Here is a 22964-nt window from a genome sequence, read left to right on the forward strand (position 1 = left end):
GTCCGAGTTGAGTTACAAGTCAATTCAGGGTGAGTCGGTCAGCATGCGACCTGAGCACCAATCTTTCAGTAATCCTTCCCGCATTCTCAAATTTCTTAAAATGCTATGAAAATGATCAGGCATCCAGCTGGCACATAATAAGCATAAATTGGGGAGCTCTTCCTACGCATTTTGAGATTGAGAAAATTCTGCACTTGGACTATAAAGACCATCAGGAATGATTACTGGTGCCAACAATGAAGGCTTGTGAATTTGTGATAAGGATGACTCAAGTCCGTCAGCAACGTTACTGGTCCTTAATCTGTTAATACTTGGAGCTGAATCACACTGACCAAGACAGGCCTGCATACGCTCACCAAGCATACGCTGTGAGGTTGCATGCAGAGAAGACAGAGAGTAAGCACATGGCTTGTTCAAATCAAATTGTACATATTGTATTTGTCCCTCCCCATACCATCCCCCCCAAGGGATCATGAGTGATTCATATAAAGACACAACGTCATAATTCGACATGGCACAAGCAAACAAAAGGTAAATGGCTGTGCTTGGCCTGTTAGCCTCTGGGCTCATGTTGTGGAGGTCTGGAGTGAAAGCCTGCATTGTATTGCAGTGTATTGTCAGTAACGATAAACCAGATGGACGGGCCTGCAGTTCTGTAGTCTGCAACTTGTGAATGCTGACTGGCCACTCCTGAGGCAGCAAGCAGTCTTGTTTCATCAATTGACGAAACCAGTTGTGCTGGTGGAGGCAGAACTTTTAAGCTTGTAACTGGTCTGAGATCATTTGTACGATTTAGATTAGGAATTTAGGAGGGTTCAACTGAATTTTAGTCGCATGAAACAAATAAATCATGACATAAAAGACTAACCTATAGCCAGTGCTCTAGTCCACACTGACGGAGCAACTATGTTAATGAAAGAACCAGTGCTAGATGCTGTCTAACCTTCTCAAATTAAAAGGGAATCAAGGATCAGATCCCTCCCCCCACATACCTTAACACAAAGACAACACAAAAAGAATCCAAGATCATAAATAATCTTTGTTATATCTTTGGATTTATTTGGAAATGTGAGAACTGCTGGTGAAAGTGCTTGTACAAACTGCGTGGACGAGTTAGAGAAGAAACATGGCTCAATTAGACAAATTTGGGAGGTAATTGTTTCCAATGCATCTGCAGTTTAGTGGAGGGTAACAAAGGCAAGACAGCAGGCAACAGAAGCACTGCCGAAACTATAGTACAAACTGACCAGTTTAACAACTGCTGGTTGAACAATCAGTGCCAATATTAGATTGGCCATGTCCAATTCCAGTAATGCCCTCTTTTACTGTCCCTGATGTTCTAGGTATTAAGCAGGTAACATAAGCATCTGTCTATGTCTCGGCTTCTGTATCTACAGTTTTGGACTATATATGCCCCCATCTCCATCCCCACCTGTTTTCCAGAACTAGGCGTCACCAGCCTGGTGATCACCGGCCCTACATTTGTTAGTAATTTCAGCCATCCTTACCCTCATGTGTTGCCGATCATGCCAGCGTGATCAAATCACGTGACTGGTTCATGTGACAGCATAAAAAGTCAGGTTGAGCATTGGTGCCACCTTCCATCAAAAGTGCTGGCTTGTGCCTAAAAGTATGCAATATGGAATGCGGCTGGTGTTGCTTTTATCATATGAAGAAACAGTAAAAAAGTCTGACTTTGCAGACTCTGTTCTACAGGCTGAATATACTAGGTTGGTCAGGGAGGGACAAACTGAGTGGAGGAGCAGGAGAGAGGGAGGGAGGAAAGAGACAGACAGAGACAGAGGGATTGTTTTTAGGAATTTTGGGGAGTTTGAAGTTGCTATTTTTAATGTGGTATATAAAAGTGTTCAAAAACAGCCAAAATACTCGAGACTCACAAGGGTTAACCTCTTCAGTTCTCATTACACTTTTTGAAGTCTCTTTTTGTTTCTCTAGTTCTGAGCCTCTGTGTTTGGTTCTTTCTTCTGGATTTTTGACTCCATTTCTGTTTGAAGCCAGACCTTGGGCCTGCTTTTCCTGTATTAGCCTGTCTGCTGGCATTTTGACTTCAGACTGTTTGACCTAGATTTTGGGTGTGAATTTATTTAACTGCATCCAGACTCCTCTCATTTGTGACAATAAGACGTGAGGGTGGGGTAACACTTATCACTGGGCTCCTGAGTGGTGCAGCTGTCTAAGCATTGACCCAATCATCAAGAGATTGTAAATTCAATCACAGGTTATGCTACAGCCATCCGTGGCTGGGAGTCTGAGAGAGCACCTGGAGTGACACGGATGTGGTGGTGGTATGTTGGTGTGTGTTGCGCTGGTGTGAGTGGATCAGACACAGCAGTGCTGCTGGAGTTTTAAATACCTCAGTGTCACTGTTGGACTGAGAACCAAAATATCCAGCCAACGGTGTCCTGTGGCCACTGATGAAGGACTTGAGGATGACCAACACAAACTGTGCAGCAATAGATGAGCTACTATCTCTAACTTTATATCTACAAGGTGGACCAACAAGGTAGGAGTGTCTAATAGAGTGGACAGTGACTGGACACAGTGTTTAAACACTCCAGCAGCACTGCTGTGTCTGATCCACTCGCACCAGTGCAACACACACTAACACACCACCACCATATTAGTGCTGAGAATGAACAATCACCCATATAATACTCTGGTGGTCCTATGGGGGTTCTGCCCATTGAAGAACAGGGTAACAAAGTATGCAGAGAAACAGCTGGACTACAGTCTGTAACTGTAGAACTACAAAGTGCTCCTATATAGTAAGTGGAGCTGATAAAATGGACAATGAGTGTAGAAACAAGAAGGTGGTTTGAACAGTATCCAGTCTATGAAGATATATATAGTTACCAACATTACACTGCTGTTGGTAGCTCATTTTATTGATGCCTCTTTGTGATGTGGTGTAGAGAAGACAACAGGCATTGAAATTGAACGATCGCTCTTTTTAGGCCTTCAGGATTTATATTAGTAAGTTGTTGTGTGATAGCTTGTTGCGGTCCACAGAAATCTAACATTTTGGTGTTTACAGCAAAATTCCCCCAAAAGCAGAGAGGACAGACAGCATAAAGGAAAGAGAGTTTAAATTTAATGGAGATGGATCACTGGAGCGAGGACAGGATGAAGAGAAAGAAGGCAGAATGAAAAGAGTATGGTGCAATATAAGGAGCAGGTTGAGTCAGGGAGGAAGCAGCTGTGGTTTCTTACCAGGAAAGTCCACCATTTGAAGTTATTTAAGCCAGTTAATTAATTCAACCCAATGTAATTAAAGGTTTTGTTGCCCTACACAGTCAGTACGCTATAGCAAATGTTTTATAAGCTTAAATGAAGTTTGTCCCAAGTTACCTGAAACTGTTAAAGTGAAAACGCTGTCTAACTTTGTTCCAGGGTCTGCAAAACTATATTCCCATTTATATCTAGGAGGCTTGTGACAGCTCACAAAACACTTAAGTTATGAGTATATAGCTTTTATGAAGGTCCTCTGGTGCATTTACTGCGGCCCACTTTTGTTCGTCTTGTTAGTGTTGTGTAGTGTGACAGGTGCTCACTTGTTTTGGTGCTTGGAGCCCTGCAGGTGTGCATGGTACTGTGCCACAGAGTTGAGCGTGACACTGCACACGTCGCAAGTGTAACTCCGCTTCAGACCTGCGGAGAAACCAGAGACAATTGTTAAAGAAGTAGCCCCACAAGGCAAAACGTCAGAAGGTCTGGTCAGTTTTGCCTCTTAAATGTTCAACAAGCGCCTATGTTGACATTTTACTGACATACAAAATAATCCTCCACAAACTATTGCTTTTGCATGACCTATAGGACCAGTTGACCTTTAAAAACAACAAAAATACAATCACGGTCCATACGCAAAGAAAATATATTTACTTTTATTTTTCAAAACATAATTCTGAAGTCTATCGACATATATTTCTGACACATTTGTACATATTAAAAACTGACACTTTTACATGTATTTAATCTACATATATGAGCATGTATTTGAATATATCCACATATATGTCAATGCTATAAAATGGCATGACATAAAAACTCCCTTGATGTCTCTGAAAACATAAATTACTATTTCATTAATGCTTAAATACCATTGATACATAATGTGGCATATGTATTTGGGACATGAGGAAATTTATGTACATGTATTTTTGTTTGATTGGAATTTTAGTGCTAAGCTGTTACATATATTACACACACACACACACTCACATAAATATATATATATATATATATATATTGTTATGTTATATATACTTCAAAGAAAACTCCTGAATAACTTTTAAATATGTAGGTCCAATTTTTTTTTCGATCCAGTAACTACAGCTTGCTGTAAGACAGATTAGGCAATTGCTTGCAAAAGTTTGTTTCCCATCAGACAGATTAATTTTAGCCCACAGAAGTGCATACATATGGATGTGTGGATAGCCAATCAGTACGCAATTGACAAAAAACCTGACAGCTGTGGCTAGCTTAATGTGCAATTGATATCAGTCATGTGGGCGGAGCACCTGACACTGACCCTAGCGAGCACTATGCTACACAACCTAATGTAGCACAACTAAGCTCAGTCCAAACCAACCCAGCACAAACTAATCCAGCCTAGTCAAAGTAGGCCTAAACCGAGCGCAACATAGTTACACACACCACAAAACAGACCAGCAAGTCCTGCATCTCACATCCAGTCAAGGGTGATTAAATCAAGTACATGCCGAGCATTATGGCAACATCAATCATATCCAACTGCAATAAAAATGCAAGTATTAAAGATTTTTATTAATGTGATATCAGGGGTCATTAGGAGACATTACTTTCAGTCACAGCGTATTAATTACACTGTAATTTCCACAACAGCTGACACATCTGCTCTTCCAAGCCACTGTGGTATTTGATAAAGCGAGTTTATATACATTATGACATCCCATTCTAAATCCATACACATTAATATGGAGTTGCAGACATAACAGCTTCTACTCTTCTGGGAAGCTTTCTATAAGATTTTGGAGTGTCAGTGGGAATTTTTGCCCATGCATCCTGAAGAGCATTTGTGAGGTCAGACACTGATGTTGTGTGAGAGGGCCTGGCTCCCAATCTCTGTTCTAAGTCATCCCAAAGGTGTTCAGTGGGGTTGAGGTCAAGGCTCTGTGAGGGCCGGTCAAGTTCTTCCACGCCAAACTCACCCAGCCATGACTTTATGGACCTTGCTTTTTGTACTGGCGCTCAGTCATGTTGGAACAGAAAAGGTTCTTCCCCGAACTGTTCACACAAAGTTGGAAGCATACTTGTCTAAAGTGTCTTGGTCTGCTGAAGCAGTAAGTTGTCCATTCACTGGAACTAAGGGTTCTAGACCAACCCCTGAAAAACAAGCCCACAGCATCATCCCTCCTCCACCAAACTTTACAATACTGCAGTCAGGCAGGTAACGTCCTCCTGGCATTCGCCAAAACCAGACTCGTCCAACAGACTGCCAGTTAGAGAATTGTGATTCGTCACTTCACAGAATACATTTCCACTGCTCCAGAGTCCAGTGGCGGCATCCTTTGGGCAGCAGAAGTGCTTAAGAACTCTTACCATGCTTGTTTTCAGTTCTAGTTCTGGGCACTGAAAGCTGACCAGTCCAGAGTGATTTGAGAGGCCTGTTAGGTTGTTGATCTTCAAGCAGATCAAAGAAATAATCTAATCCTAAGCCACTATATTAAACTACTATAACAAAATGTTCCATGTAACTCTGTTGTCAGATAAATTAGGACACTGTTGACTGAAATGTTAAGCTGCTAGTGAGCAATGAGGGGTGAGAAATGAGGGGTAAGAAATACCTACTGTGAAAACCATTCATGCCTTTCCACAAAGATGGTGATGCCAAGATAAAAGGACAAATCATAAATCTTTTTCATGGTTTTATGGCTTCTGTGAAAAGGGGTTAAATCTAACTGGGAGCCAGTGTAGGTTAATACTGGTATAATAGGCATTGCTCTCTTTGAACCATCGAAATGGTAAGCAGTTGTCTAACCTAGGCATGGATAAACTTCCCTAGGGCCTGTAAAGGGGCGAGGGAATAACTGTGATTAAAAATAAATGAACAAAAACAACAAATCACGTAAGATGAAAGACTGTGTCTTATTTGGCTGTGTAAATACAAATAGCATGTGCCCTCCAGACCTGAGGGAGGCTGAGAACAGAGTGGTCAATAAGGCCTTATCATGAGAGGTAGCGGGGGAGGGGGGGACCATCTCTTTCCCTCTCTCTTTTTTTCTCTCGCCCAGCAAGGATCACCGGAGGTCAGTGCTCCTCCATGTCTCCCAGTTCTGCCTGATCAACTCTCCAGATTATCGCTCCCCGAGGACACGTGTGCACGTGCGTGTAAAGCTGAAAGAAAATCAATTAAAGCGTCACTGATACAGAAAAGGTACACTTTATTTCCAGCGTATCTCTGCAATCTCGGTGGAGGCTGCACCGTTCCGTGAACCGAGATAGGCGTCTGACAGGAGCCTTGCTTTCCCTCCTCTCTTTTGTGTGTGCGCACTGACATTCTGAATATTTGAGAGGCTTGCCTTTTGTCATGCTGCTTTGGGGTATTGACGGACTCAGACAAACAAGCGCCACGAGGCCGAGTCGTGCCACCTCGGCTAAGAATTTCGACTTCAGGAAAGTTCGGGCTGCGAGAAACTCTTCGGTTCATCGCTTCGTCCTCTGTTGACTTTGTAGCGCTGGCAGCGGGCTGATAAATAGGGCCATCTCGGACCACGGCGGCGAAGTATCCTACGCTAGTTTTGCCCACTCCCTCCTGTTAAGGATTAAGCACCCTGTATAATTACTGTCATGTTGCCTAATGGTATCATAGCAGTGAAAAATAGCCGGAGCAGTCGTTCTCGTCTCGCATCGACTTCGTGAACAACTTCCCTGTCTCCGAATCCGTAAACAGATTTGAGAGCGAAAGGCCACGGTGTAATGAGGGCCTCGTCGCCGTCTAATCATCCATTTTAATTTCCCCGAACTCCATCCATCCAGCTGCGCCACCTCCTGTCCGTAACTACGCTTTCTTAGCCCTTTTGGTGGCATTGCTATCAAAAAGAGAACAGCAAGAGCTTGGCCTCAAGGCTGGCCCTGTAATGCCCAAGGGTCTGATTATTTTTGCACTCTGGGAGAGAGCAGAAGTACAAAAAAAACTTCTTGCAAACTTTTCCACCAAGTCCTGGCAGCAAGGGGAAGAGTGGCTGCCACTGCGAAACAAGATGCATGCTTTAATTAGTTGGGGACAGTGCCGGAGTAAATAAGGAAATAAAATAGGTAAAGAATTATTTAGTATGGAGTTTCTATGTTAGTCTTATTTTCTGCTGATTTCTGCTTTTTCTTCTTGTTTATCACCTGGTGCCAGCCACTGCAAGCCTTGCTGGATGTTTCCATCCAGCCTCACCTCTTCTCACTCCGGAGGGCTAACTTTAAGCCATTGAGGCAGAGCCCCCTGCCTGGCCTTTCCTGAAGCCTCTATCCAAGAAGGTGAAATAATGCAGAGGTGCCTGGACATCCATCAGAGTACCGACTGGAGCCACTGCATGAGCAATCAACTGGCGAGCGCCCATCTTGTCTGTACCTGTCCTCCACCAGAACCCACTTACACTATTTCTCAGTGACAGAATTGCTGCTATTTACTATCTGTATTACTTACTACAGAGAAGAGTGCTTTATATCTTAGTTTCCCCGTTGCACTGTACACAATAAAACAACTCTCTTGCTTTTGAGAAGAAATCATTAATCCAGGGGCTTTTGTTTCTGTCAGTATGGGCTTCATTTGTATCCATTTAAAGTATAATCCTCTACTAGCCTCTCACTTTTTTCCTGTCGTGGCCTTCCTGGTGCAGTACAATATAAATTTAACACTATTCTGAAAAGCATCAACATCAAAACATTCAGTTGCATCTATAGAATTATTCAGGTAGTAGTCTTATTAACCAAGCAGTCCAAGTAGATGGTTATTTATCTGTTCAAGGACCAGAAGATTCGCTAATATCTGACCTTCTCTTCTTGACAGATACCCCAAGAGGGACACAGTATAGTGCAAAAGAGACCAACTTTAATTCAGTCACAGTCAATACAGGCACTGTATTGGACACCTCCACCACATCTGAACAGCAGAGGCTGATTCCATTCTGACCTCTTTATTCTTTGAGAATACCATTTATGGACTGCTGAGGTGATGGTACTCAGCTCAAGCCAAATGTACCTATGACCATCTGTTCTTCCCATACGGTGTGACCACAGCTCTCATTCTACACCCATCTAGCCAAGCCAAAGGAGCATATGCTTGATTTAAGAGACTCAAAATACAGCATGTCGCCACACATACTGGTGGGCTATGCCATAATAAATGGAAATTTTCAAATTATTCCATCAACTTCAGGCCACTGCACTGGCCAATGGGCAGACAATTTCTCTGACTTATTACTAATTTTTGGATTTCGACATGTCCAGTGCATCTTTATGTTGCTATTGGCTTATAGTTGAATACCAGTTATCATGGTGTAGATTGAAACAGGTGCATAAACGTGCTTAAAAAGGATGAAAATTAGATACCTACATCTGTGCAATGACAGGCAGATGGTTTAAAAAAATAATAATTATGCCGTGCTGGTTCTTTTTATGTAGCAGATAAAGCACATCATCCGTATCAAATTGAAACAGCCCAAAGCCAATATTAGCAGATGGGATACACTATGACACAGTCTAATTAGCTTCTTACCTTATTGAGTCTAAATATTGAGAGTTAATTTAAAGATGTAGCCAGAGTTAAGCAATTGGGTATCTTAGGGCATCCATAACTACATAGAGAGGGATATTATAGTAGAGCTGCAGTGCATAAAAATGAATACATTTTAAGAGTTCAGTGGTGTAGAAACCACTGGCATGGTCTACAGACAGGTGGAACAATGAAATCTGGTCAGAGGAGTCATCCTTGACCATACTCTCCATCCTCCATCTTTCTATCCTGATCTTTTCTTCGATGACCATACCCCCAACCACAGGGCACGAACGACCACTGAATGGTTTGATGAGTATGGAAATTTGTAAATCATATGCCTTCCCTGTCACCAGATCTCAACTCAGGTGAACACCTTTGGGAGATCTTGGACTGACTGACTAAGACAGCGGTGTCTGCCACCATCATCAAAACACCTAAGGAATATCTTTTGGAAGAATTTTGTTTTTCCCATTCAGTAGAGTTTCAGAGAGTTGTAGAGTCCATGTCAAGGTGGATTGATGCTGTTCCGGTGGGTCATGGTGCCCCAACACCTCACCAACACACCTTATGTTGGCTTTTCCTTAAATTAGTCACCTGTCTGTATTTCTCAACTATGAAATTCTAGCTTTTTAGACCAATGAAATCTACTGTACTAATGAGAATTTAGATGCAATGTCATCCATTCAACCAATAAGAGCAGTATCTGAATTCTAAATATGTAAAAAAAACAGCACTGAACCTCTGGAAAGCTGAACAGAACATAACATAGTGATGAACTAGCCCTTTCAGTGCATATCAATTTAACTGTATAATATAAACTGGTGTTAAAGTCACCATAGGCTTAATTAACCATCGGAGGGGTCACTGTGACTCACAAAATAAACAGCATTGCTAAATCAATGAAACTAATCCTGTGTATTAGGCCTAAAAGGTCAGACAGAGAAGATTCCACTACTGCAAGCTGTCAATCAATGGAAAAAAAATCCTACTCCTGCAGTCTGCCATTAAGCTAGGTCTGTATTTATGCTGGGTCCAGAGGTAAGTAAAGTAGCCTAAACCCAATTCCAAGTATTGTATAAATATAATAATATATCTCAGTATTTTCCACCACATCACACCACCAAATTTAGCCATAAAAATAATACACTGTCACATGAAGTGTATTTACAAGTGACATCATTAGGTTTTTCTTTATCTTTGACAGGGTCCATGAGACATGATGCCATTTTAATACATTTTTAATACATATTCACAGAATGCAATTAACTCTTGAAAAATTGACATTAGAAGGTCTGATCTTGATTTCAGGAAGCATGGCAGTCAGTTCAGCCTGAAATATTCAACACACTCCCCATATTCAACACACATTCATTACATTCCCCTCCATCACTACGTCAGTATGATGGGGTTTGACTCCTTGGTGTTATTTGGCACAAAAAATAAATGGACTTGTTGACATGGGAAATTTTTTTTGGTAAGAGCGACATGCAAGTGAAACTATTTAGATTATGTATATATATGTTTCATGCTCATTTTGCATGACCCATTACAAAGCAGTACAGACGCTTTCACCAATCTAACACTGTGAAATTGAACAGAAAGTAAGAATTAGTAATTAAAAGTTAGTGAACTTTGAGTAATACGACTATAAGTAAAAGCACAAACAGTATGTGAAATGCTAATAAAAACAAAAAACAGTGAATTCGTAAATTCTGTTTATAAATTGAGAACAATACAAAAACTGAATATTGTATGTTATAACTTGTAATCTTTGTCAACTTTTTTGTAATTTATGCTTAATTCAAAGTTGATGCTTGCAGTTTACCACCATGTTACATCACCTTTTAACAGCACTTAATAAACATTTGGGGCCTGAAGACACCAATTGATCCAGTTTAGAAAGTGGAGGTCTTCAGTTGTGCAACCTTAATTGTTGTATTTGTGCTTCATATTGTGCCCCAAGGAGACAGATCTGGACTGCTGATTATGCAGCCATACTGTCATAATTCATGCAGAATGTGGCTTGGCATTGTCATGTTGAAATAAGCATGGATGTCCTTGAAAAAGACATTGTCTAGAAGGCAGCATATGTTGCTGCACAATGTGTATATATCTTTCAGCTTTAAGGGTGCTTTCACAGATATGCAAGTTCCCTACTAATATACAACCATGACAAGCCCTGGCTTTCAAACTTTATGATCTAACATTCTGGATGGTCAGTTTCTTCTTTGGCCCAGAAAACACAACATCCATCATTTTCATAAACTAAAGTAAATTTGAAAGATTGATTTTTTTTCACCACAGAGCACATTTCCACTGTGCCTCAGTCTATTTCAGATGAGCTTGAGCCCAGAGAAGTTGGTGGCATTTCTGGATGTTGTTCACATATGGTTTTCACTGTGAAACAGAGTGAAACAGTCATAACTTGTATTTGTGGATGCAGCGAGGAATGTTGTTTAACAATGAATTATCAAAGTATTTCCAAGCCCATGTGGTGATATCTTTCACTGAAGTATGCTGTTTGTCATTTATGCAAAGAGATTCCTCAGAATTCCCTGAATCTGTTGATGGTATTATGTACTGTAGAGGGTGAAATACCTTAAATCCTTTGTCGAGGAATATGGGCCTCATCCACCAAGATAACCATTTTCAAAAAGTTTTTAAGTAAATCTGTTTTTGAAAAAGGTCCTAAGGAACAGTCTACATCAGATTCACAATGTGTTCTTAAGCTACCAAATTGTTGGCACCTTCGTGCTCTTGAGTGTGTGTAGATTCTGTTCTTACCAAAGAGCAAATACCAAATAAGACGGCACTGGTGAAAGTCAGAATTTTCATAAAAAAGATTTTTAAGATAAAATTTCTTCTTAAGAATGGTTGGTAAAAAGGCCCATTGTTCTTAATCTGTTCGATCATTTACTGCTGCATTTTTGGGCAACATGGCAAGCCTCAACCAATCCTTACTAGTAACAGATTTGGTCTTTTCCTGGATGCTCCTTTTATATCGAAGCATGATTGGACCTGTTTTAGATATTTTGATATGTTTCAGGCATTAATTTCAGAAATAGCATAAATTTGCAAAAAACAATAAAGTTGATAAAACATTACATAGCTTGTCTTTTTACTGTTTTTGGTTTAAATATAGGTCAAAGTGGGTTTACAAATCACATTATACCACCCACCTCCGCTTTGAGCTCTTTGACACTGATATAGGCTCACCTTCCAACAATGGATACATCTGGACAAATGCTATTGGGGTAAGTTATTAGCTGTGTTTTCATAGTGGAGGGTGGAGAGTGTCAAACTGAAGTAACTCTGCTACCAAAACCCCCCCAGGATGGCGGAAAACGATCACAGAACGTGCCAAATTACATCTCCCGCCATGTCTCTCCAATTAACCGGCCGAGACAGCGTGCCGAGAGATGCAATTTGTCGCCAGCGTTGACTGACAGGAAGGGAGATGGCGCTAAATGAAAATGCCGGGGAAAAAAAAAAAGAGGCGTAATTGCTGATGCAATCATATCAGCCCAGGTTACAGCCAAGACTCCTGATGTGATACAGAACCGGCTGATAAACACTGGAAAAAAGGGGTTCTGAAAGATTGGCAGCTGTGTAAGAATTTCTGTTTCCTTGCCTTAAGGAAAACCATAATTACGGTATGGCTGGACAGGGATGTTTTAAACAGGGTCAAACCAAGTGCCAATTCAGCTGGAGCTGAGGCCAAGAGGAGATTTCATAAAGTTAGCTGAAGTTAACCACCCACATTTTAGAAATGCTATCACACATTCGCATAAGCTAACCATGTTAATATACATTTCATGTACCTTGTTTTAAATTGGGAAATATATGGTGATGCAAGCAGTTCAGGTTTTATTCAGGTCGCAGAACTTTCAAACGTTTAGAGAGAATGGCTGAAAGGATATCTTTTTTAGCATCGGATGACACTGAGCAAGGTATTCAGGGTCCAACTAGATGACTAGTAACCAGTAACCAGTAACACTTCACCATACAGTTCCTTGATTAATGTTGAAATACTTATCAACTAAGTAGAAAGTAATCAAGAAATATCATTTGCTTTCCTTCACTAAACTGTATTGCAAAGAGTTACCCTTGCAACTAAACTATGTATTATTACCTAAAGGCAGCTGCTTCTTACCCTACTGGTCCTCTGTGGTGGCCACAGTGTGAAGGTACAGCATGTATACTTTATGTATGTGATTGTGACTACATTATAGATAATTTAGAACACTACTGAATTACACTGATTCACTACCCAAGTGTTAGTCCTTGGTTCTGAACTAGCTAGCTCCTCTGATTCCACCCAGCTGATAAGGTTCAGTTCCTTTCTTTGTGCTTTCTTTCTTCTTAGAGATGGCTAATAGCTAACAAAGGAGTGGACAACAACCACGGTCACCTTATATATGCTTGGTGGCCTGATTCATTTAGTCAGTCCTTACATTCAAATCTAACCAAATAATCTTTGCTAACATATGGCTGTTCTGAGAAAGCATGATTAGTGGAGATGGCTAGATGGGCACTCTGACCAAAAACAAAAAGTGTAACCATTGATTGATCTGTCATTGATTGAACTTGCCTGAAAGGTGTCAGAAAGTTCACTTGAATGAGATTTTCCATTTTAAAGAAAAGAACCCCCCCTCTGATGATGTATCTTGGAGGTTGGAGGAACAAAACCACAAACACTAGGGGCAATTACTTAAGGGTGGGCTATTTGAAATGTTTTTTAGCTGGCTAATGCAGAAGGACGGTAGTTAGCTAATGTTATTACTGCATCTACTGCTACTGTGTCTGTATTCATTAGCCTCTACATGAGTGGCTAAGGTAGCAGTCAGAGGACAGGTTATGTGTTTGGGATAGAACCAGTCTCCAGTGGTGCATTGTACCTGCATCCCCATCAAGTTATCCCACAGTGGATCCAACAGATGAAGACAGATAATAAACATTCTTTTTCAGTTCCACAGCAGGTAGCCACCGTTCCCAATTTGCAGCCTATGGTACCATGTAGAATCACTCCTCCATTGCATGTTTAAAATGCAAGCTGGTGTATTTTCTTGGCAATTATAAAACCACAAAGGTGCTTACTGGTGACTCCCTGTGGAGCCTCCCCCCATGGTGCACAGAAAACCTCCCCCAATTCCATTCCATCATGGCTACAATGGAGGACAAAGTGTCCGGTGATACAAGAGCTCAGAGACTACTGGCAAGAATGTGATGATGTGACAGCAGTGGTGGGGGTAAGAGGGGTTTCTTACGTGGACAAAGGTCTTGGACACTGTGCATAACAAGAACCTGTACAGATGCTCAAATTCCAAGGGCTGCGTCCATTATCAGAGAGACTGCTGGACCCCCAGAGAGCAGCCTGTTCTCTGCTCAGCTCACCTCTGCTTTATTAATGACTGCAGGCGGCTCTCTGGAAAGCTATGCCATGAGTGCAGAATACGGAGAATACAGAGAATGGAATCAGAATAGACTGATCAAGAAGCAAAAGCACTCATGGACACACACCCAGAGAAAGACAGACATAGAGAGAAAGATATTTTTAAAGATATTTTTGTATGGTGGTTGGGTTTGGATGGTTATGAAATAGGGCTGTCAAACAATTAAAATAACAAATCAAGATTAATCACATTGGTTTATGTACTTAATTATTATTTTGTTTGCTCCAATTTGACTGTAAAGAAGGGTTTGTCCAACTAAAAAGTATACAGTGACTTGGCACTGTCTTAGGATTCCACCTCTGCCACAAGTAAGTTTGTGAAATATCCGTCCTGCTAGATCTGCCCCCCGTCAACTGTAAGTGATATTATTGTGAAATGGAAGCACCTAGGAGCAACAACTTAGCCACAAAGTGGTAGCAGAGTACCCATCAGTTAAAATCACTCACTGCAGAGTTCCAAATTGTCTCTGGAAGCAACATCAGCAAAAGCACTGCACATTAGGAGCTTCAAAAAAATGGCCGAGCAACTACACACAAGCCTAAGATCAAAATGCACAATGCCAAACAGGCGGGTGGGGGTTGAGTGGTGTAAAGCATGCTGCCAGTGGACTCTAGAGCAGTGGTAAATATTCTGTGGAGTGATGAATCATGCTTGTCTATCTGGCAGTCTGATGAACGGGTCTGGGTTTGGCGACTGCCAGGAGAACGTTACCTGCCTGGCTGCACTGTTTGGTGGAGGAGGGATGATGCTATGGGGTTGTTTGGCCTAGACCCCTTAGATAGCATAATAAGACATTTTGGATAATTCTGTGCTTCCAACTTTGTGGGATCAGTTGAAGAACCTTTTCTGTTCCAGCATGACTGAGCCCCAGTGCACAAAGCAAGGTCGATAAAGGCCTGGCTGGGTGAGTTTGGTGTGGATGAACTTGACCGGCCCTCACAGAGCCCTGACCTCAACCCCATCGAACATGTTTGAGATGAACTAGAATACAGATTGCAAGCCAGACCCTCTTGTCCAACATCAGTGTCTGACAAAAATTCCCACAGACACTCTCCAAAATCTTACAGAAAGCTTCCCAGAAGAGAGGAAGCCGTTATAGCTGCAAAGGTGACCAACTCCATATAAATGCCTATGGATTTAGAATGGACTGTCATGAAAGCTTGCTGATTTGTCCATAGTTCTCCTGTAAGCACTGTCCAGTGTAGTCTGCTGAATTATTGATATTGCTTACGTCAGCACTGTATTTTGCTTGTAAATACTTCAGACTGTAAGGTTTTTGCTGACGAACAAATCCACCATGGCAGTAGTCGGAAATGACTCTGGTTTCATCAAGACAGCCATTAATGAGAGTTGCCAGAAGCTGTGTTTAAACAAGCAGACTATCAAAGTAACAGTTCGCAAACATTGGATTACTACCTACAATTAGGCTATAAGCCTCAATTACTGCAGATGGTTGGAATGATTAAACTAGGAAAATGTGTCCACAGTGTTAAAAAAATTAGCAGCATTTATTGTTTATAGTGTTGACATATAGTCTTTGATTAGATCTCGAATTACTCAATTACTCATCCTATTAATTGGTAGATTACTCAGTTATAATCAAATAAATGTACAGCAGTATATTGGGGCCCCAGAAAATAACCTTGTATGTACTTTGTGTATTTTTGTAACAGTGAAGGCTCTCGAAGGGAACTGGAGCTTCACTTTGTTGTTTGTTTTGTTAGTTTGCTATAGGTCTCCCATACAGTGTAGTCTGCTGAAGGTGCTGAAGAAATGATTTGAAAAGCCACTTAAAAGCTCTCTTTGTGATCTATCATGTATTCTGTCAGATTCTATAATAGTACAAGCAGCTGATCATAATGTTGATATAATATATTTTGATGGAAATGTTAAAATCAGAAGCAAACTTGATGTTTGTCAACATTTATGAAAGTGTTTTTATTGTGTTTAAATGCTATTTTTGTGTTAGTTGTGCAGGATTGTTTGATATGAAGAAAGCTGCAGTTGTCTGTTTTATCTAAGCACGGCTGTCTTTGTGGAGAGGTGTGAATAGTTTTCACAGCAAGGGGTTCTCGCCCCTTTCACCACTCATTGCTCGCAAGCAGCTCAACATTTCACACACAATGAGACAACAGTGTCCTAGTTAATCTGAGTTATGGGGGAAAAAAATGTATTCGATTATAGTAAAAGTACCCGTGTCAATTTCCAGAAAGATACTACCCCTTTTACAGCCACAAATTTGAACCAGTAAGAATGGAGCATTTCACATCAAACCACTCTGAATCACTTTGTTTAAATCTTAACCATTTAGTTTGGTCAAAATGTTAAAAAATTGGCTAAATTCTCATGTAAATGCTGTCTCAACGTGCAGCCTTCAGGTAGAGGGACATACAGAGCGACAGGCAGAAAACAAAGACAGGCAGAAAGCCGTTCTTGAGTTCACCTCGCAATAGCTTAAACATGACCATTACCGGATGCCTGAGGCTAAACTCTGAGTGTGAGGGCTGTAAATTCACCACTCTGTAATCAGGACGGTTCTCCTGCTCGCCGCCAGGTGAAGCTGCCTCGTTCTAAGGTGGCCCTCCGGAAAACACGTGTGGAAAGCGGCGGATAATAGAATGGGGTCAACACGGTGCAGACGAGCGGAGGATGAGAGAGAGAGAGAGCAGGGATGAAAGGAGAGCGAGGGCGACATGAAAAGGAGCGTTCCGAGCTCGCTGCCTCTCAGCTCGGTGCGGGAATGGGGAACTAGTCTGTGGTCCGTGGCATGCAAGAGATAATGGCAGGTGTAGCCATGTGCAAAAGGGGGGATGGGCTGCAGTCCGATGCTGTGGTAGGACCAGGTGTACCTTGCCATAAGAACACAGGCACAAGGCACTCTATTGAAAAATCTATGAATATTTTATCATGTGGCAATCTTCAAAGTCTGACGGCTGCTTCTCTCTCCCTCTCTCCCCCATTCTGGTACCTTGCACAGCAGCCAGCTCTCACAGAGAATGGAAAGGAAAGGATACTGCAGGAAAAGGTACAGAAGCTGAGCTCTTCCAGAGAGAAAGAGAGAAAAAATCCGACGCCTGGAAGTGCTGGGTGCATGCTCATTGCGTGAAAGATGAGGCTGCCACCAGCAGCTGCGCGGCCCAATGAATTAAGTAGCCCAGTCCCATCTTTCCACTGCCGTGCTCAAGCACCCCTGCTCGCTCCCTCTCTCTCTCTATCTGCTGCTGTCTTGCCCTCCCTTTTCCCTTCCCGGCTCTCCCCGTTAGGATGATTTGCCACATCATTACTAATTGATAATTGCCGTGGTGAGAGGGCCCCCATTAAGGCCGAGCCAAATCCTGCCGCGCCTGTGCTGACATTTATGGGCCGGGGGTAATGACCGCGTGACATTAGCAAACAGGCGGCCAAGGTGAACACGGGGGAGGGAAGCGTCTCGCCTCGCCCCCTCATCTTTAGTGCTCAGAGCAGAGCTGAGCATGAGGAGTTGAGGAGAGTTTAAGCCTTGGAAGTCACAGTTATTGCTGGTGTCTCAGCATAGCGTCATCCTGACCACTGCAGAAAATATTGCTGTGTCGCTTCACACCTCACTGCCTGTCTAATAGTCTCTACCTGCTTCACTTAAACAACTTTTTTTGGATTTTTACCCAATTTTCTTATGTCCTAATCCACCAGTTAGCTAGGTCTCCCCCATCACACAATCCTACCAAGCTGAAAGAGTGAAGGCTGTCACATGCTTAATCCAAAACACATACAGTGCCACCACATCTTTTCAGACTGCTGCTAATGCTGCATAATTTGACAGCTCAACATTTAAAGGAGAGCACTAACTGCCAGTTCTGGTCTGTCAGCTAACAGATGCTTGCTTTGGCTTGCATTGCACCGAGTTATGGTGGGAGATTGGAATGGCTGGGTGGGTACTGAAATGAGACCAATTAATGATGTTATGCAATAAGTGAAATTTGAGGGAAGGACCATGGCTGAAATCACTCCTCCTTCCAATCTACCATCCTATAAATCCCCATTTCTACCTTACCTGTCCTGTGACAAAGTTGTCGCAATTCCCACCACCACCCCACCTCCTCCCTATCTTTCTGTCAATTTATCAATTCTACCACCTCCAAACAGAAGCCACTCAGAACTCAAGCCCAAGTTCTCCTCCTTTAGTCATAGTGTCCCCAAATACTACCACCCTAAGTTTAAAGCATGGTCCAAACTTGCAAATGCTCTCTTGGACTCCCAGCCTTGCCATTGTTCAAGCTCGCAATCTCTTGACAATAGGGCCACTGGTTAGACGCCACTTGGGAGTTAAGCAAGAGTAACCAAAGTTGACATGTCCATCAAGTTGTACTACAGAGACAAGCAATTGCCCCATTCCCAACACAAATCCTAAATCAAGCTTAAATATTATCCCATGTCAACCTCAGCTACAGCAGTGCTTCAATGATTGCCAACTATATAGACATACATCTAGAACATTTACTGTAATAATACTGTTTTACATAGACAATTTTACATACCTGGTTACTGTAGACTTTATCCAGCTCCTTTCCACTCATAAAGGTGCCAAAAAGGGTTTTTGAGAGTGATGACATGGGTAAACACTTCTGGTTCCCTTAAGAACCTTTCAGTGGATATTTCTTTAGGGAACCAAATGGTCCCAAAGGTTCTACCATACGAGTGACGATATGGGAGAACCACTTTTGTTCCTTAAAGTACCTTTCAGTGGATCGTTCTTGTTCAGTGGATGGTTCTTTTTGTAAATGAAATTCATGAGTGTGAGGAACCTTTTTCTTCACATAATATAAAGGTTCTAACAAGTGCTCCATCCAAGGCATTTAAAGCTCTACGGCTTCCTTTCAAACTGCTGCTAATGCAACATCACCGGACAGCTCAACGTGCTTAGAGGAAAATTCTAAATGCCAATTCTGTTATGCCAGCTAACATAACAGGTGGCTTGCATCATGCTGAGTGATGGGAGAGGGAGGACCATCCTGTCCACCCAAAGAACGCGAGGGTTCAAACTCGGCAGTAAGAAGGTTGCAACACTCGGGAGCCCAGAATCTTGATTTTTAAGAGTGTTGCTTGTGGCTAAACAAAGCTTTCTCCTTTGCATTCATATGCAGAAAAGGAAAGTTCTCTGCTTGCAGCTCAGCTCAATAATGCTCTTTATGAGGATCCCAGCTTTAGCATCATTCATAAAACCTAGTCAGAAGAATTCAATCTCTCCTATGCACACACTATTTCCAGACTCTCCCAGCCTCTCTCATGCCAAGAGGAGGGTCTGGCATTTGTTATTGATATAATGTAAGTTAATAGACAACCAGAGAGCTTTTAGGAAGGAACAGGCTGAGCTGTGGGCCCATTGCTTGACATGACTTGAGGGACCAGGGGACAGCTACAGCAGCAGGGGACATTTTCGGATTTAATGAGAACCTTCCCATCACCACACTCTGTGATATCTGTGTGCATTGGTGGAAAAGCAGTCGGTCATTGTGACTGCGGTTTGCCGCAAGAGAGCCGGACGCTTTCTGGGCTGGATTCCCAGACAGAGATAAAGCCTAGTGCAGGACAGAAAGAAAGATTTTCAATGGACAATCGCCATTAGGGGCTCAAATCTGTCTGTATCCAGGAAACATTCCCTACTGGAAGTGCGGAATTAGTTGAAACGAAATAGACGGTGGTGGTATATCATGCAATAGGCATTTTTGGTAGGATAAAGCACATACCAGTATTGTTCCACTCAAGGCCATGGCAAGGTTGTATGTGAATGCTGTTTGACACCAAAATTACCCCAAGGGTAAGGCATATTCACACCAAAACAAACACTCTGAGAACACGAGAAAAAGACGCAAAGGGAAGGGAAAGTGGATTCCTCGAATTGCTTCAATGAATTTGTAATTTTAATTGGGCATAAATGTTCCACAAAAAGACTGTGCATAAACTGACTGGCACAACTAGATCAACAAAAAACCCAACGCTCACCATCATTCTCCAGCCTTTCAGCTATACATTTCCTTTAACCTCTACATTTTTTAGTCAATGCATTGTTTGTCATATCATTTTTGGTGCAACATGGGCTCTGCTGCCGTGACAACAGAGCTCTGATTGGCCAGCCTCATTCACAGCGCTTCTATGTAATGCAGGAAATTGAGCTGCTCCGATTAGAAACTTTATGCAGTGTCGCAGTCTGTCAGCTTCAGACTCAATGTGGAAAACAATACTGACATGCATGTGTTCATTTTCAAAACTTGGTTTGCATTTTTCCATCCATGAAATTCAGACTCGGTGTGAATAGACCTCAACAAAGTAACACTAGATGTTTTATGTCCAAGCCAGCACTAAAACAGTCAAAGCCACAAAGACACCAGTGACACGTTGGCAGGTTGTTTTAAACAAAGGAACTAACATACAAACTGAGCTACAAACCCAATTCCAAACACAAAGTAGTGATTAGTAAATTTGACCTGTATCAAATTTGAAATGGTACTAAAACACAATATTTAATGTTTATCTTATAAGCTTCATAGTTTTATGCTTATTCCAAATTTGATGCCTGCAATACGTTCCAAGAAAGTTGGGACAGGAGTTTCCCAATGTGTTATATCAACTTTCCTTTTAACAGTGTTTAAGAATTATTTAGAGACTGAAGATACATGTGGTGATATTTATCATAGAAACATGCCAGTTTTTAATGTAGTGCCAGTGCAGAGATTTCTCAAGATTCCCTGAATCTTTTGATGATGGAATACCTGAAATCCATGCAGTCTCAGGCTGAAAAATGTTATTTTTATACTGTTGGATTTTTTGCTGATGCATTTTTGGCAAAGTGGCAAGTCTCGACCCATCCTTGCTCATAAAACTAGGCCTTTCCTGAATGCTCCTGTTATACCCAAGCATAGTTGCACCTATATATATATATATATATATATATATATATATATATATTTTGAACATTTCACAATGTTCCTTGTCTTAAATTCCCCCTGCCTCAACTTGGCTGGAACAGGTTGCAAGCGCAACTTCAGAATAAGTATATATTTACAAACATTGGTTTAGGTGGTCTTAGCTACACTTCAACCAAACCTGCTAACTGGGCTCATGATGAGTGGTAGCTAGTAGATACTGGCCAATCTATGACCTCATTAGCCTTGGCTCATTATCAGAGGGAAGTATATCCTCGATGACCAAGCATATGAGTGGTGCATTACCTTTCATCTCGCCCATGTCCAGTGTTTTGCCCAGCTGCTCCAGCAGGTCGGCGCGTGCTGCATTCTTCTTGTGTTTCTTGCCGTCGTAATGCTGTCGGGCCATGCCCGGGTTGTTGAACCAGGCATTACACAGCTGGCAGTAACGGTCCGAGTCCCCACGCAGTCGAGGCGAGCTCACCGGTGAGCTGTCAGAGGGCGTTTTCACAGGACTGGGTGGCACCTCTGATGAAGGCAGACAGAAAGTTGAGTTATGAGTCAACATGCTCTGAGGCCTACATTTCAGCTGACTCCATATGAACATTTTGGATAAAGTACCTTACAAGTCTTTATTTTCCACCGTCACTATTCCACGACACAACAAACCAACCAGTACACATAAAACAACTTGCCCTTGTGAAAAAACAGTAGTATACTTGACGTTTATAGAGAATGCTGAAAGTACATTTTTTAAATTTACATTTTTAAATTTTCTTTTCTTGCAAACATTTTAAACTCTACTTTAGAATGTCGTTAACAAATATACTTGAAGGTATCTAATGTATGTTAAAATACTGCAGCATACTTATACAAACTTTTCTTTGTCATTAATTTAAGTGTACTTTTAGAGGCAGTATGTTTTAAAGCAATGACTTTAGAAGCATGCTTTAGTACAATTTAATTGCAATTTAGTTGCAATAAAAATCAAACTAACTAGCAATCAAATATGCGCATTAGTACAAACAAGACAATACATTTAAAATCCATTTCATACTGAGCCCTGCTGATGACATCCAGTATAGATAAAAATAATATGTGGCCATGACTTAGTAAGACATGGGAACAAGATAAGTAAGTTGTGGCCATGACTTAGTAAGGTGTGGGAACGAGATCCTAATGCACGGCCATGGCTTAGTAAGGTATGATCTCGTTCCCAAAAATAAGGACACGGTGTATTAACGCATGGGATCGAGATCCTAATGCGTGGCCACGACTTAGTAAGGCATGGGAATAGATAATTAGGTCATGGCCATGCATTAGGATCTCATTCTCATGTGTTAATAAGGCGTGGCCATGCATTATTTCACCAGCAGGTCTCCATAGTTTCACATGTACTAGAATTTGTGTGTTAAGTTCTTCATCGCAACATAAGTTGCTCCAATTCAGAACAGAAAAGCACTTGTAGGCATAAAAGATGTGTTTCAACATAACCTAAATATCATTTAAGAATATATAGGTTGTACTTTATTATTCCTAGTAATAAACTACTTTACTATATTTTATTAGGGTAAACTTAAATACATGTCTTATTTGTTGAATGTATTGGTGTATTTAGTAATATTGAAATTTGAAATGCATTTAAATGTGTTTTAGTTTCGTAGTCTAATAACAGCCAATTCTCACTTAAATGATCTCAAATTTTAACAAAATGTGTAAAAACTAACCAAGTTTAATGTTTAATGGTTTGTTTTCAGGTTGAAGAATGGCACACCAGTATCGGAAGATATTACATTTGTGAAGCTTTGTGAAATCGGTTATAAAATCTACATCCCTCTGAATTTCTAG

The 22964-nt window shown here is 41.4% G+C and overlaps 1 protein-coding gene across 2 annotated transcripts in view; it reads right to left on the reverse strand.

The window, feature by feature from the left end:
* The window catches only part of zmat4a (zinc finger, matrin-type 4a), a 142496-nt gene that overhangs the window by 14303 nt on the left and 105229 nt on the right, over positions 1-22964 (reverse strand). For both annotated transcript variants that reach the window (XM_036598887.1, XM_036598886.1), the window contains exons 5-6: positions 21423-21644; positions 3573-3669 (exon numbers count right to left, since the gene is read on the reverse strand). In XM_036598887.1, the coding sequence (XP_036454780.1) occupies positions 3573-3669; positions 21423-21644 (319 nt within the window). The remainder of the gene's footprint in view (positions 1-3572; positions 3670-21422; positions 21645-22964) is intronic.

The sequence above is a fragment of the Colossoma macropomum genome, unplaced genomic scaffold, assembly GCF_904425465.1.
Source record: "Colossoma macropomum unplaced genomic scaffold, Colossoma_macropomum, whole genome shotgun sequence".
NCBI lineage: Eukaryota > Metazoa > Chordata > Actinopteri > Characiformes > Serrasalmidae > Colossoma > Colossoma macropomum.